The sequence below is a fragment of the Tachyglossus aculeatus genome, chromosome 5 (genome assembly GCF_015852505.1).
Source record: "Tachyglossus aculeatus isolate mTacAcu1 chromosome 5, mTacAcu1.pri, whole genome shotgun sequence".
Taxonomy (NCBI): Eukaryota; Metazoa; Chordata; class Mammalia; order Monotremata; family Tachyglossidae; genus Tachyglossus; species Tachyglossus aculeatus.
Window position 1 is genome coordinate 51287502 of NC_052070.1, and position 14710 is coordinate 51302211.

General features: G+C 41.7%; 1 protein-coding gene across 1 annotated transcript in view; it reads left to right on the forward strand.

Annotated features, from left to right (window-relative positions):
* Positions 1-14710, forward strand: part of VPS13D (vacuolar protein sorting 13 homolog D) — a 333705-nt gene that overhangs the window by 17765 nt on the left and 301230 nt on the right. The window contains exons 3-12 of the mRNA XM_038746364.1: positions 137-214; positions 2659-2849; positions 3648-3728; positions 5895-6011; positions 6192-6296; positions 7366-7536; positions 8661-8761; positions 10437-10605; positions 12986-13087; positions 13677-13875. Of these exons, the coding sequence (XP_038602292.1) occupies positions 137-214; positions 2659-2849; positions 3648-3728; positions 5895-6011; positions 6192-6296; positions 7366-7536; positions 8661-8761; positions 10437-10605; positions 12986-13087; positions 13677-13875 (1314 nt within the window). The remainder of the gene's footprint in view (positions 1-136; positions 215-2658; positions 2850-3647; positions 3729-5894; positions 6012-6191; positions 6297-7365; positions 7537-8660; positions 8762-10436; positions 10606-12985; positions 13088-13676; positions 13876-14710) is intronic.

Genomic DNA, 14710 nt, shown 5'->3' on the forward strand with positions numbered 1-14710 from the left:
CACACAGTAAGCGCTCAGAAAATATGATTGAAATGCGATCAAATGAATTTCCACACTCTAAGTATACGCTTTCTATAAAACCCTGTATGTGGTGAATTTTGGAATTAACAGATTCTTAATCTTTTTGGTTTTATAGGTGCTGTTGAGCTAGAAAATTTGCCCCTCAAGAAAGATGCCTTGAAGGAACTGGAATTGCCGTTTGAAGTGAAAGCAGGTATGCTGGAGTGGAGAGGAATACATCAGTCCTCTTTCGAAGCAACTGCTGCTTGTCTGGGGTGAAGGCCTTTGTCAGGGGGTTGCTTTAGTTTTTTTAGGGCCTAAAAGTCCCCCTCTCCTGTCTTGGTGAGAAGAGGAAATGTTGGAGTGAGGAGCTGAACTCATTCCCTGTGTACTTTCCATCACTTCCCCCAGCACCATCAGCAGTTTTGAACTTCTGCTCCCCAACTAGCCGCACCCAGGAGGAGTAGTAAAGGTATTCTTTGAGTGCCCCCTAGGGTGCCGTGCCCTGTGGTAGGTGCTCAGGAAAGTACAACAGAAGTATGAGTATAGTAATAATAATGATAGTATTTGTTAAGCACTTACTATGTGTGAAGCACTATTCTAAGCGCTGGGTGGGGATACAAGGTGATCAGGTTGTCCCACATGAGGCTCACAGTCTTAATCCCCATTTTACAGATGAGGTAGCTGAGGCACGGAGAAGTTAAGTGACTTCCCCAAAGTCACACAGCTGACAAGCGGCAGAGCCAGTATGAGAACCCATGACCTCTGACTCTCAAGCCCGTGCCCTTTCCACTGAGCCACGCTTACACTCCCAACCAGGGAGACAGGTGTAAAAATATTTACAAGTCGGGTAACCAGAATGACTGAACAATTGATCCTCTATATAATAAGTGCTGAGGGAGGGCTTACTAAGTGCCAAGATGCTAATGCTAAGGGTGGAAAACGTGGAAGAGGCAGACCAGCTGCTAGATGCATAGAAACCATAACAACAGTAACGGAAGAACCATTAGCAAGGTTACAGATTATGGCAGAAGACAGGGTGTTCTGGAGAAAAAATATCCATAGAGTCACTATGAATCGGAAATGATTCAACGACACTTGATAATAATGTGCCAAGCACTGAACCAAGCGCTGTGGTAAATATAATAAAACCAGTGAAGACACAGTCCCTGTTCAGCATGGAGCCCAGTGTCTAAGGGGGAAGGAGAACAAGCATATTATTCCATTTTTGCAGATGAGGAAATTTAGGCACAGAGCAGGTAAGTGACTTGCCCAAGGCCACACAGCAGGCAAGAGGCAGAGTCGTGATTAGAACCCTGGTCTCCTGACACCCAGGGCCATGTACTTCCACTTGGCTACGCTGCTTTTCTGTTCAATAAATATATATGTAAAAGGCAGTCTGGTGACTTTGTTTTGGGAGTTAATCAGGAAAGTCTTGTTGGAAAGGGTGGGAAGAACCATAAAGGTGAGGAGGGAGAACTGTAGTATTAGGAATATAGAGGGGCAAGGGAGTTCCAGGCTGGAGGAAACATGTGTACCAACTCTGTTATATTGTACCTGCTCAAGTGCTTCGTATAGTGCTCTGTACACAGTAAATGCTCAGTAAATATGATTAATTTATTGGAGGAATAAAGTGAGTGAGGTGGTGAAGGCAGGAGAATTAAGAATGAGGTACAGCTAGTAGGATGGTGTGGGAAGAACAAAGAGAGTGGCCTGGAGTGAAACAGGGGAAGTGGGTTAAAGTGTAAGATCGGGAGACCTGATGGAGAGTCTTGAAGCTGATCTTGAAGAGTTTTTCGTTCATTCAGTCGTATTTATTGAGCACTTACTGTATACAGAGCACTGTACTAAGCACTTGGAAAGTACAATTCAGCAATAGAGACAATCCCTGCCCACACCGGGCTTACAGTCTTGAAGGGGGAAGACAGACATCAAAACAAGTAAACAGGCATCAATATAAATAAATAGAATTATAGATTTATACATATATACATAAGTGCTGTGGGGCAGGGAGCTGGGAGAAGAGCAAAGGAAGCAAGTTGAGGTGACACGGAAGGGGGGAGGAACTGAGGAAAGGGGGGCTTAGTTTGGGAAGGCCACTTGGAGGAGTTTTTATTTGAGATATCTGGGATCTTAATAATTAGTTTGGGATTTTATTTTTTCTCACCATTTGCAAGATTGAACTTTATAAAAGCTTCTTAAATCTTCCTGCATTCCCATTGGTTGGTAGAACATGAACCGCAGTGAGAATTAATAGTCCAGGAAGGTGCCTTTTCTACCCAAGCAAGCAAACTTGTCCTAAATTCAATGAATTTTTAGTAGTCTCTGACATGAATGTTGCAAACTTGAAAATGTCAAAAAAAATTACCAGCCTGCTGTCTCCCAAGGCTAATCCATAGTGATTTGAATGAAGTTAGAATTTCTTTCTCTTTGGCAACATTTTTACTCATCATGGCCAGATAGATGAGGGATTTGTTTTTCCGAGGCTGGGTAATTAGTCTTCTTGGGAACTTCATCTGGTTCAGTGAAGGGATGATGTTTGCTGAACTTTTTTCATCTCATCATTCATCATTTCTGCTTTCTGTTGCCCATATCGGTGTTTCTATTTTGTTGTCTAGAATTATAACAATATTCTTTTCCCCCTTTGGGAACATCTAGGTTTCATTGGGAAGGTAACATTACAGATCCCCTTTTATCGCCCCCATGTGGACCCCTGGGTGATCTCCATCTCCAAGCTCCATTTAATTGGCGCCCCTGAAAAACTACAGGACTTCAACGATGAAAAGGAGAAATTACTGGAAAAAGAGCGAAAAAAAGCACTACTTCAAGCCTTGGAAGAAAAATGGAAAGTAAGACACAGAGTTTATGCCTTAAGAACAGTTTGGGGGTGCAGTTTCTTGGAGTCAGCTACATCATTTTCTAAGCAAATATTATATCATTTTCTTCCTTGGTAAATATCCTGAAAGTTAAATTCATATTTGTATTGTTTATCTGCAGTATGAACCAAAGACATCTAGTACCATATTGACCTGTTTTGTAGCCATTCCCTTGACAAATTCTGTAGTGAAGAACAGCGGGGAAGAAAGTGAATCTGAAAATCACAAGTTCTCAGTGGTCAACTTCAGCACTGGCAGTTGCACAATAATGACTTCTAGTTGAGCAAGGATAATCTTTTGCAGGGATTCTTTAACTTCATCGTCCAGATGTTCTCTTCATCTTAGCTCAGTTTAGTGTCTGTTCTGTTCTCCCCTGAGTTGGGTAGGTAGGCAAGTGGCAGCTTCTAAAACTGATGGAGACCTGTATTGGATTTAAAACCCAAGTCACATTCGCCCACTTAAAGCAATTGAATGTCAGTAGATCATTGGTTCATTTTTTTTTATATACCTGCTTACTGTGTGCCAGGTACTGTTGTAAGCACTGGGCTAGATACAACGTAGTCAGGTTGGATGCAATCCATGCCCACATTGGGCTCACAGTCTTAATCCCCATTATATAGATGAAGTAACTGAGGCACAGAGAAGTTAAATGACTTGAAAGTAACACAACAGACAAATTGCAGACCTGGGATTAGATTTCAGGTCATTTTGACATCCAGGTCTATGCTGTATCCACTAGGCCACACTGCTTCTTTTTTTTTTTTTTTTCAGAATGAACGTCAGCAGAAAGGAGAATCCTACTGGTATTCAGTTACTGCGTCTGTGGTCACAAGAATTGTAGAAAATATTGAAGTAAGTGAATACATTTCTAATAGTGTGTTTTTCATTCTTTTAGAATAAAAAAATTTTCCTTGGACTTATTTGATTGGTAATTTGCTTCTTTTGACTGACTCACCTGTGCAATACACATTTAAAGCTGGCTTATTCATTTTTTAAAGTGCTTCACAGATTATAAACCTGAACATCATTTTTTGAGCCAACTCAGTTTCATGGGTGTTCCCATAATTTGGATGTGAATTCAGTTTGGTTTTATGCTTTTCATTTCCTGTTTTGTGCTTAAAAATCAAATGCAGGGGAATTAATAATTTGGGTAGAATTAGGGAAAGCTTTGCTCTTGGTCATACATCTCCTTCCTTTAAGATGTACTTGGGTTGAATAAGGGGCCGAAATCCCTTATAACAACAATAATAATAATAACAGTGGTATTTGTTAAGTGCTTACTGAATGCAAAGCAGGGTACTAAACACTGGTATAAGGTACAAGATAATAAGATTGAACACAGCTCTTGTTCCACGTGGGGCTCGTAATCAAAGAGGAAGGGAAAACAGGTATTTAAACCTCATTTTTCGGAGGAGAAAACAGGCACGGAGTTGTTAAATGACTTGCTTATGGTTACACAGGAGGCAAGTGGTGGAGCCAGGATTAGAACCCAGATCCCCTGATTCCCAGGCCCATGCTCTTCCCACTAGACCTCTTTTTTTTTTTCAAAATGACATATCCAGTTCCTAGAGAATACAGATTGGTAATTTAGTTAACTATAAGGGAACTAGAATTACTTTGCAGTATGACGAAGTGAACAAGTAAGCATTGCTCAAAGTTATCCATTGACTACAGTGAAATGGTAGGGTAGTCTAAAGTGAATTAAAATGAGTTGTTTTGGAACCTAATCATGACTGAAGGAGATGTGGTCAGGATATATTATATTATGAGAGCCACGTTTTGTCACCATCACCAGATAGCTGTGCTGACTGAAGTCACTGCTCTGAATTCTGTTTTAAGGAGTTTTTGTCCCACATGGGGCTTTGGAATTAGGGAATTTTAAGCTTATGCCCCAATGTGCTGCCCACAAGGACAAGGGAGGAAGAAATAAAAGAAAATTGCTCTAATCAGCAGAATTTTTAGGCAAGGGCTATTGTGGCTATAGTAGGAAAGGTTTCCCGAATGATTTTTTAATGAGGAATTGTTATCGCTATTTCCTAAACAGAGACTTCTCAGGAGCGAAGATCTATTATGCCAAATTATACAATCTAATTATGAACCTTCTAAATCCATTGAGTGTGCCAAGTGGATATAATAATTGTGGATTCATTATGTGCTTACTATGCGTCAGGCACTGTACGAAGCACTGGGGTGGATACAAGCAAGTTGGGTTGGGCACAGTCCCTGCCCCATGTGGGGGCTCAGTCTCAATCCCTATTTTACCGATGAGGTAACTGAGATATAGAGAAGTTAAATGATTTGTCGAAGGTCACACAGCAGACAAGTGGCAGAGCCAGGATTAGAACCTGTGACCTTTTGACTCCCAGCCCTGTACTCTATCCACTGTGCCATGCTGCTTCTCAGGAGCAGCGTGGCTCAGTGGAAAGAGCATGGGCTTTGGAGTCAGAGGTCATGGGTTCAAATCCCAGCTCCACCAATTGTCAGCTGTGTGACTTTGGACAAGTCACTTTTCTGTGCCTCAGCCTCATCTGTAAAATGGGGATTAAGACTGTGAGCCCCCTGTGGGACAACCTGATCACCTTGTAACCTCCCCAGTGCTTAGAACAGTGCTTTGCACATAGTAAGTGCTTAATAAATGCTATCATTATTATTATTAAATGATACAAGACTGTGGGGGGCAGTGCCCCATCTCTCTGGTATCTCCCCAGATGTTATCCCTCAGCCTACCACCTCCCCAGTCCCCAATCATGCCAAAGGATCAAAGCAGGCAGGGTGCTAGCATGTGTTGTTTCATTTAGACATGAATTTTACGTGGTAGTTAAACTTCATTAATATCACTGGTATTTATTGAGCTTACTAGGTGCAGAGAGTTGTACTGAGCACTTGGGAGAGTACAATACAAAAGAGCAGAACTTCATTAATAATGTGAAAACATTAGTAGCGGAGCCCTTCTAACATGATCTACCTCTAGTTTTGGGGGGTCTCTGGAAATGTGTCTCTCTTCTTTCTCCTTTCTAGTTAAAAATTCAAGATGTCCATTTGCGGTTTGAAGATGATGTCACTAATCCCTCCTGCCCTTTTGCATTTGGCATCTGCATCAAAAATGTTTCCATGCAAAATGCCATGAATGAACCTGTGAGTATAAAATGCATATAGAAGAGGGCAGGAAGCAACAGTTCCAGATCATTTGTACCATTTGGTATGGGCCTTATTAGTGTGAGACCCTCTTTATGTAACTATTGCATACATCCCAACTTGTTTTTTCACTGAAATATTTACTAAATCCTGCTCTCCCATCTATTTCCCATAACTTAGGTACAAAAATTAATGAGGAAAAAGCAATTAGATGTAGCCGATTTCAGTATCTACTGGGATGTCGATTGCACTTTATTGGGAGATCTGCCTCCAGTGGATTTACAGGTAGGAGTCTGTTTAACTCATCTCACTGGAAAGACAAGGAAACTGGCAGTGAACATAAGGCCATTGCCTCCTTTTCAGATGTGAAACAAAATCAACTCCTTTTTGTGAGTATCAGTTTTTCTCCAAGATTTGAGAGGAGTATAGACTCTCAACTGTTTTTTAAGAGAATATTTTTTTGCTCATATAAAAATTCATTGTGAGAAGAGAGCTAAATTGTATTCCTTTAAATTCAAGTAAAAGTCAGTTTATGAGACTCATTCTGAAGGCTGAGACGTGAGATCAAACAGTCCCACTTGGAAGAAATAGCAGTTTGAAGCATTATAGTATAAGGAATATGTCTGGAACAGAAACAGCCCAAATACAGTATAAGTTTTGCTATCAGGGACTTTACCAATTTTGATATACTCCCTTTTGGAGGATGTTTGAGCCCACCACTTCAGTTTGTAGCTCCTCTGAGTGTTTGCATAAACTTCCTGGCACATTGACCCGTTGTTGGGTAGGGACCGTCTCTATATGTTGCCAACTTGTACTTCCCAAGCACTTAGTACAGTGCTGTGCACACAGTAAGTACTCCATAAATTCGATTGAATGAATGAATTGACGCTGTTGGCTAATCAGATTAGCAATTAGCAGCTCCCTTTCCCAGATCTCCTCTTCTTCCAGGGCCCTAGCTGCTTTAGCTAGTCTACTAACGTGGTTAGTGAATCATGCAACTCCCTTCAACAGTAGTTTCAAAGGAGTTTAACTCCTGTTCTGAGCAGCGAATAGTCTTCTGAGTATGAACCAGCCAGTGTTTACTGTGTTGATAGCTGCTCACTCTTCAAAGCCTTTCCGAGTGGCCATAACCAGAATAGGAGACACACTGGCACTTCTCATTTCCCAAGAGTTCCAGATAAAGCTTTTACTCCAAGAAAACCTAGGAATTTTCTTCCCGTTGAATGCTATTTTTGGAGAATATTTTTGGCCAGCTAATAAATGCACTTAAATGCTGCAATACTAGGTATATTATTTTTTATTATAGTAGAAAAAACAACCACCCTATTTGAGCAGATTTGCATGTGACTTTCAGGAGGCGATGGATAAAAATATGGAGAGCCGTGATCACCACTATATCTTGGAGCCTATCTGCACTTCTGCCCTTTTGAGAAGAAACTGCTCCAAGGAGCCTCTGAGGTCCCGCCAAACTCCCCGATTAGAGTGTGATATCCAGCTAGAAACCATTCCGTTGAAGCTTTCTCAGGTACTCTGATTCTTCTGAATTGATTTTCCTCTCCTTGACCTTAAAATGTGGGTTTTTTGTATTTTGTTTCCTTCACTCTAGTTGGGTTTGAAATCCTAAATAGAAAGACAAAGGGTGCCAAAAAACTGCCAATTTTGGCCATCTTCACTGAGAGAAAATGAATGTCTACAGCAGGGGTGGCCAAACTTTGGTTCTTCTCCCCTTGCTGTCTCTTGCTGTGTAGCTTGCGCACATGTGTGCATATAGTTTTAATTCTATTTGTTCTGATGATTTTGACACCTGTCTACATGTTTTGTTTTGTTGTCTGTCTCCTCCTTCTAGACTGTGAGCCCGTTGTTGGATGGGGACTGTCTCTATTTGTTGCCAACTTGTACTTCCCAAGCGCTTAGTACAGTGCTCTACACACAGTAAGCGCTCAATAAATACGATTGAATGAATGTTCTTTCCTGCTTATCATTGTGCTGTTGCGGCAGGGGACTGCAGTGCCTAGTGGATAGAGAATGGGCCTGGAAATCAGAAGGACCTGAGTTCTAATCCCAGCTCCGCCGCTTGTCTGCTGTGTGAGCTTGGCCAAGTAAATTCACTTCTCTGTGCCTCAGTTCCCTCATCTGAAAAGTGGGAATTAAGACTGTGAGCCGCATGTGAGGCAGGGACAGTGTCGCACTGGATTATCCTCTATCTACCCCAGTGCTTAGTACAGAGCTGGGGACGTAGTAAGCACTTAACAAATACTGCTACTCCACTCCTGGAGACGGTGGTTTTCTCACCCCTGTGCCTGCTACTACTCCAATTCCTTCACCCCCTGTTGTCCACCAACCCACCACCACCACCCCTTCGCCTGCTCACCATTCCGGTTAGATCTTTCTATTTTTTGATTTGTGACTCTTGGCCATATTGTGTTTTTGGTTTGTGGCTCTTCAGTTCATGAGGCTTGGCCACCCCTGATCTCCAAGCTGGTAATGCTTTGTAGGGTGAATTTCTTCTTGGAATTTGCGCTGAAATTGTAACTCTTATGAGGCAGAAGGATGGCGATTAACTGATACCATTGTTCTTTGAAAATATACAGCTCTCGATTGACACCAAGAAATGAATTGAGTTTAACCGTGTGTTCATTTTTGACATAGCTGCAATACCGGCAAATCATGGAGTTCTTAAAGGAGTTGGAACGAAAAGAAAGACAGCTAAAATTCCGAAAATGGAAACCAAAGGTGGCAATATCTGAAAAGTAAGAGCTTTGTGTTGTGGTTCTGAAGGCTATAGAATCCATTCATCAGTGTGAGCCTTTTGGCCTCCCTGATCCAAATGAACTGAGAAATTGGAACTGTAAACAGCATTCATTTAGCAGTGATGGGCCTAATTCTCATAGTGCTTCAAGATACTCTCTGGGACCAAGTAGGGCACTTTACAAGGAATATTAGCTCTTTTGCACCATCAGGCAGCGTGGCTCAATGGAAAGACCATGGGCTTGGAGGTCAGAGGTCATGGGTTCAAATCCCAGCTCTGCCAATTGTCATCTATGTGACTTTGGGTAAGTCACTTCACTTCTCTGTGCTTCAGTTACCTCATCTGTAAAATGGGGATGAAGACTGTGAGCCCCATGTGGGACAATCTGATCACCTTGTATCCTCCCCAGTGCTTCGAACAGTGCTTTGCACATAGTAAGTGCTTAACAAATACCATTATTATTATTATTGTTATTATTATCAGGCATGTCCAAAGTATTTACTAACCATCCCCTAGTGGTTGAAAATATTAATGTTCCTCTCAAAGAGCTTGACTTCTTAAGGGAGTAAAGCTAGGCCCCGGAAGAACTCAACTTTTAAGAGAGAATAAAATACCAATAATTCCAAATATGTTTTTAATAATATTTGTGGTGTTTGGTAAGCACTCCCTGTGTGTCAAGTGCTCTGCTAAGCACTGGGCTAGATACAAGATAGGTAATAATAATAGTAATGATGGTATTTGTTAAGTGCTTACTGTGTGCCAAGCACTGTTCTAAGCACTGGGGTATACAAGGTAATCAGGTTGCCCCACATGGGGCTCACAGTCTTAATCACCATTTTACAGATGAGGTAACTGAGGCATAGAGAAGTGAAGTGACTTGCCTAAAGTCACAAAGCCTGATGGGGGCAAGTGACTTAACTTCTCTAGCATCAGTTGCCTCCTCTATAGAGATGAAATACCTATTCATCTTCCCTCTTGGATTGTGAGCCCCTGAGTGACACAGGTACTGTGGGTGGTCAGACTTTCTTGTAAGTAAGTGGCAAGGTGCTTGGCACATAGTAAGCACTTAATAAATACCACTATTATTTTACAGGAGATTCTAATAGCCCATCAAACCAGGGCTACCAGGGAGGCAGTGTGATCTAGTGGGAAGGACAGGGGTCTGGGATTCCAGAGATCTGTATCTTCTTGGGCAAGTCACTCCCTTTTTTCATTTTTCTCATCTAGAAAATGGGGATAATAATATCTGCTTGTTCCTTATCACCCATGGATGTTATGCAGATTAAGTGAGGTAATAGGAAAGCTCTTTGGAGAAAAAACGACTTTACAAATTCAAAGTATTATTATCACCATGTCTATATTGGTGTTCGCCTGGTGTTACTTTCTTTCAGTTTTTCTTGATTATATATTTCCTCCATCTTTTGACCTGGGTTCCTTTGATTTATAATTTAGGATATGGTAAACTTCGTGCCCTTTAAAGTAAAGGCCCTAAAAGAGTTCTAAAACACACCATTTTGTCTCAAGTAGTATTTTTAAGTTTTCAGGTGGTAGGCATTTCCATTTCCCTTCTAAAAGTTTTCTATTATGCTTTTAGGGGCTCAAACCTAGAATAAGAGGGTATTCATGTTGATTTCGTAGAATGCCACTAGATATTTTGTTGTCTTGATGTGTTTCAGCTGCAGAGAATGGTGGTATTTTGCTCTGAATGCCAATATGTCTGAGATCCGAGAGCAGAGGGAGCATTCTACTTGGGACTTTGTTTTGCACAGAGCCCGCGATGCTGTGTTTTACACTGAGAGGTATTTCAGTAAGCTGAAAGGAATTCCACTGTCTGCAGACGAAGAGGTGAGCACATTGGAAACAACTGTCAAGCCAAGTAGGAGCAGCCTTGGACAAGTACTCTCTGTATATCACAATGAATTGAATGAGAATTCTGGGGTTACTTGTATTGGAACTGAAATGGGATCTGTGAGGCTGTACCAAACCTGGTGACACTGTAGGTTTGGCCTTATTCATTCATTCAATCGTATTTATTGAGCACTTCCTGTGTGCAGAGCACTGTTATAAGCGCTTGGGAAGTACAAGTTGACAACATATAGAGACAGTCCCTGCCCAACAATGGGCTCACAGTCTAGAAGGGGGAGACAGACAATACAGGACAGGCACCCGAGGCTCTGAAATGTCCTGAGGGGACTTCACAAGTTTTGGAGATTAGTACTGGGAGGTTTCTGCAGGAGCTCATATAGTCTTTCAGTGGTCCTGTAGCCTCTACTAACCTGAAGAAGTCTTGCAAAAGAGCTTGAAGTTAGGATGGGGTGGAGAGGGACGTTGGGAGGCAGAAATCCCTCAACCCCAACTCCTCCTCCCATATCCTGAAGGCCCAGATACTTTTTGGGTGTCAGGCTCCATTAGTCCTGCAGTTTGAGATGTTGATTTCCTTCCCTCAGACTCCATATATAATAATAATAATAATAATATAATGGTATTTAAGTGCTTACTATGTGCCAAGCACTGGGATAGATACAGGGTAATCAGGTTGTCCCACGTGGGGCTCATAGTCTTAATCCCCATTTTTCAGATGAGGTAACTGAGACACAGAGAAGTTAAGTGACTTGCCCAAGTTCACAAAGCAGACAAATGTCAGAGCAGGGATTAGAACCCATGACCTCAGACTCCCAAGCCTGTGCTCTTTCCACTAAGCCACTCTGCTTGCCATTAGAGATTTTGGATGAGAAGTCTGTTCATCTTGTAACATGGAAAAACTCGGATAATTTGAGTTTGCTAGAAGCAGCGTGGCTCAGTGGAAAGAGCACGGGCTTGGGAGTCAGAGGTCATGGGTTCTAATCCCAACTCCCCCACATGTCTGCTGTGTGACCTTGGGCAAGTCACTTAACTTCTCTGAGCCTCAGTTACCTCATCCGTAAAATGGGGATTAAGACTGAGCCCTACGTGGGACAACGTGATCACCTTGTATCCTCCCCAGTGCTTAGAATAGTGCTTTATGCAAAGTAAGCACTTAACAAACGCCATCATTATTATTATTGTTATTAAAGAAGGAAGGCCACTGGTGGGTGAATCTGGTGGCAGAGGTAGCTGCAGAGTTGCTCTGGGGATTAGTAACTTTGAGGGTGACAGTGGCCCACAGGACTTCCACTTCTTTTCCTGTCTTTTCCTTTAACTCCCTGGATTTAGAATGGTTGGGCAGTGAGGACCATTTTCTATTGCTCTGGCAAAATCCAGACTTAGTGTTATTTTCCAAGCTTCAGGGTCGGCACAGACTCCAGCCTTGCATGCTGGGTCAGACTGATGCAATTAATGGACATTAAGCATTAGAACCAAATACAAGGGAAAGGAAAGGATCTTTTTCCCTGAACAGTATATTTGGTAAGAGTTTGCGCATACCTTTGCATTCTCAGGGAGTACCAGGCACTCCAGACTAATGGGCAAAGGAATCTGAAGCAGGTGTAGGTTTTAATGATTTTCATAAATTTCATTTTATTTTAATTAAAATTGGTGTCCAATAAAAAGTAGTAGAAAGAAACCAGGCTATTTTCTTGCATTCTGTTTCCTTAAAGGGATAGGAATGGAATTGTAAAGCTAATTTATAACACATTTTAGCGAATGCACAATAATATTAATCTTTTCCTTCATCCATAGATTCCCTTTGAATATTTAGAAACAAATTATACAAAATATTTTTAGATTGTGAAAAACTGCAGTACTTTGATTCCTTCGATCTGTCTTGTACATGTTATGCTGTGGACTTGTATTGTGTTTGGGGTGAGACACCCAGCTATATAAGATCTATCTTAGCTAGTTAGCTAGTTTCCTTTATTACTAGAAAGGCAGCAAGTTCTGTTTATAATTGAGCTAGTTTGATAGTCTCTCTGTTTTAAAAAAAATAATTATTGTCCTTTGGATATCATGAATTTGCCACTAGTCGAAGATTCTGAAAAACTTGTGAATGCTTTTCAGGGGGATCAGATGAAATAAACTACTTAGTCTCTGAATCAGGAACATGACTCTTAGTTTTATTTTAATGTATTCATCTCTCCAACATAAATTAAGCTGAATGGATTAATTAGATTTTTCCCTCCCAATAAATTGTCATGGACCCATTTCCTTAATTTTGGGTGGTTTTTTAAAATTTTGTTTTGTTTTTAGCTGGTGGTGAGTCAGGCTCAGGTAGGGCTGCCACACTCAGTTTTTATGTTTTTCTTTGCAGGGGGAAATATGTCGTATTGAGGAAGAGCAGTCCTTTGAGGAGCTGAAGATCTTGCATGAGCTGGTACATGACCGATTCCACAAGCAGGAAGAACTGGTGGAGGTGATACATTTTTTGTTGACCGTTTTCTATTGACTGACTGGCAAGTTACATACCCAGGATATAGTGCATGCTCAGAAAAGAGTAAACAGTTCCAAGAACTGTGGATTCAAGGTCCACACGGTCCCAAAACATCCTTTGGGTTAATAATAGCAATATTACTATTATTATTATCATCATCACCACCATTATCACTACTACTACTACTAATAACGATGATGATGATGATACTTGTTAATTACTTTGTGCCAAGCACTGTACCAAGTTCTGGGGTAGATACAAGATGATCAGGTTGGAAACAGTCCCTGTCCCACCTGAGACTCCAGTCTAAATAGGAAGTAGAACATGAATTTAATCCCCATTTTACGGATGAGGAAAATGAGGCAGAGAGAAGTTAAATGATTTGCCCAAGGACACCCAGTAGGCCAGTGGCAGAGCTGGAATTAGAACCCAGGTCTCCTGGCTATCACTGTGTCATGGTTTATGTTTCTATAGACTTTCTCATTGCGAGGTGCCAGCAAGGGGGATTGATTCAGCATTATTTACCTTTCTATGTGGATACTAACATTGCTTGTGTTATTGGTTGAAACAGAGCTTGCGGGAGCCTCTCTCGGATTCTCCAGGAGTTTCTCCCGTGGATCCAGCAGCCAGTGGTGGCAGTGGGATGCTACAGTACCTTCAGTCTTGGTTTCCTGGTTGGGGTGGCTGGTCTGGTCAACAAACCCAGGAAGGGAGACAAATTGAGGGATTGCCTCCAGAGCAGGAACAATGGAATCCTGAAGAAATATTAGGTATGGTGCCATCTGAATGTGAATTTTCTTCCTTTAGGGAAGCATTTGCTCATGTCGAAATGAAATGATTTTTCATTTTTTGAAGTTTTTTTAAATTTTATTTGTTTTGAAGTGAACTATTCAATTCCGTGGGAACTATTTGGTTTAAAATCTGCTCAGGGTAGGCAGAACTAGAGTGGAGCAAGCAGGGCAACTGCCCTGGGGCACAGACTGGTATGCAGTGCTGAATTGGTACAAGGAGATCACCAGCATGAGCATACTACTGAGTTTATGCTCCAGCTGTCTAGAGAGACTCCAACAGTGAACACCTCCCCCTTCTTTCCCCGCCCCCGGACACACCCCGGCCTTAGGTTCCCTGCTGTGCTCTTGGATAGTGTTGGATTGTTAATTCAGAGAAGCAGCATAGCCTAGTGGAAAGTGCATAGGCCTTGGAATCAGAGAACCTGGGTTCTAATGTGCCACTTGTCTGTCGTGTTACCTTGGGCAAGTTATGTGACTTCTCTGTGCCTCAGTTTCTACAGCTGTAAAACGGGGATTCAATACCTCTTCTCCCTTCTACTTAGACTGTGGGCCTCATGAGGGAAGTGATAATCTTCTGTCTACCCCAGTACTTGGCACTTAGCTTTAAATAAATGATAAATAGTGATTTATCATTTTGGTGGGAACACAGACCGACTAGGGACTTTACTTCTAGGTTGACAACCTTGTGAAGGCTTCCTAGCTGGATACAAAGTGTTAAAATGTGCATAGTTCCACCTCTTCCAGGGATAATAAATTGCATTTCCAACCTAGAACCTGTATTGGCAGAGCAGGAGCAAACAGGAGCAAATCTAAA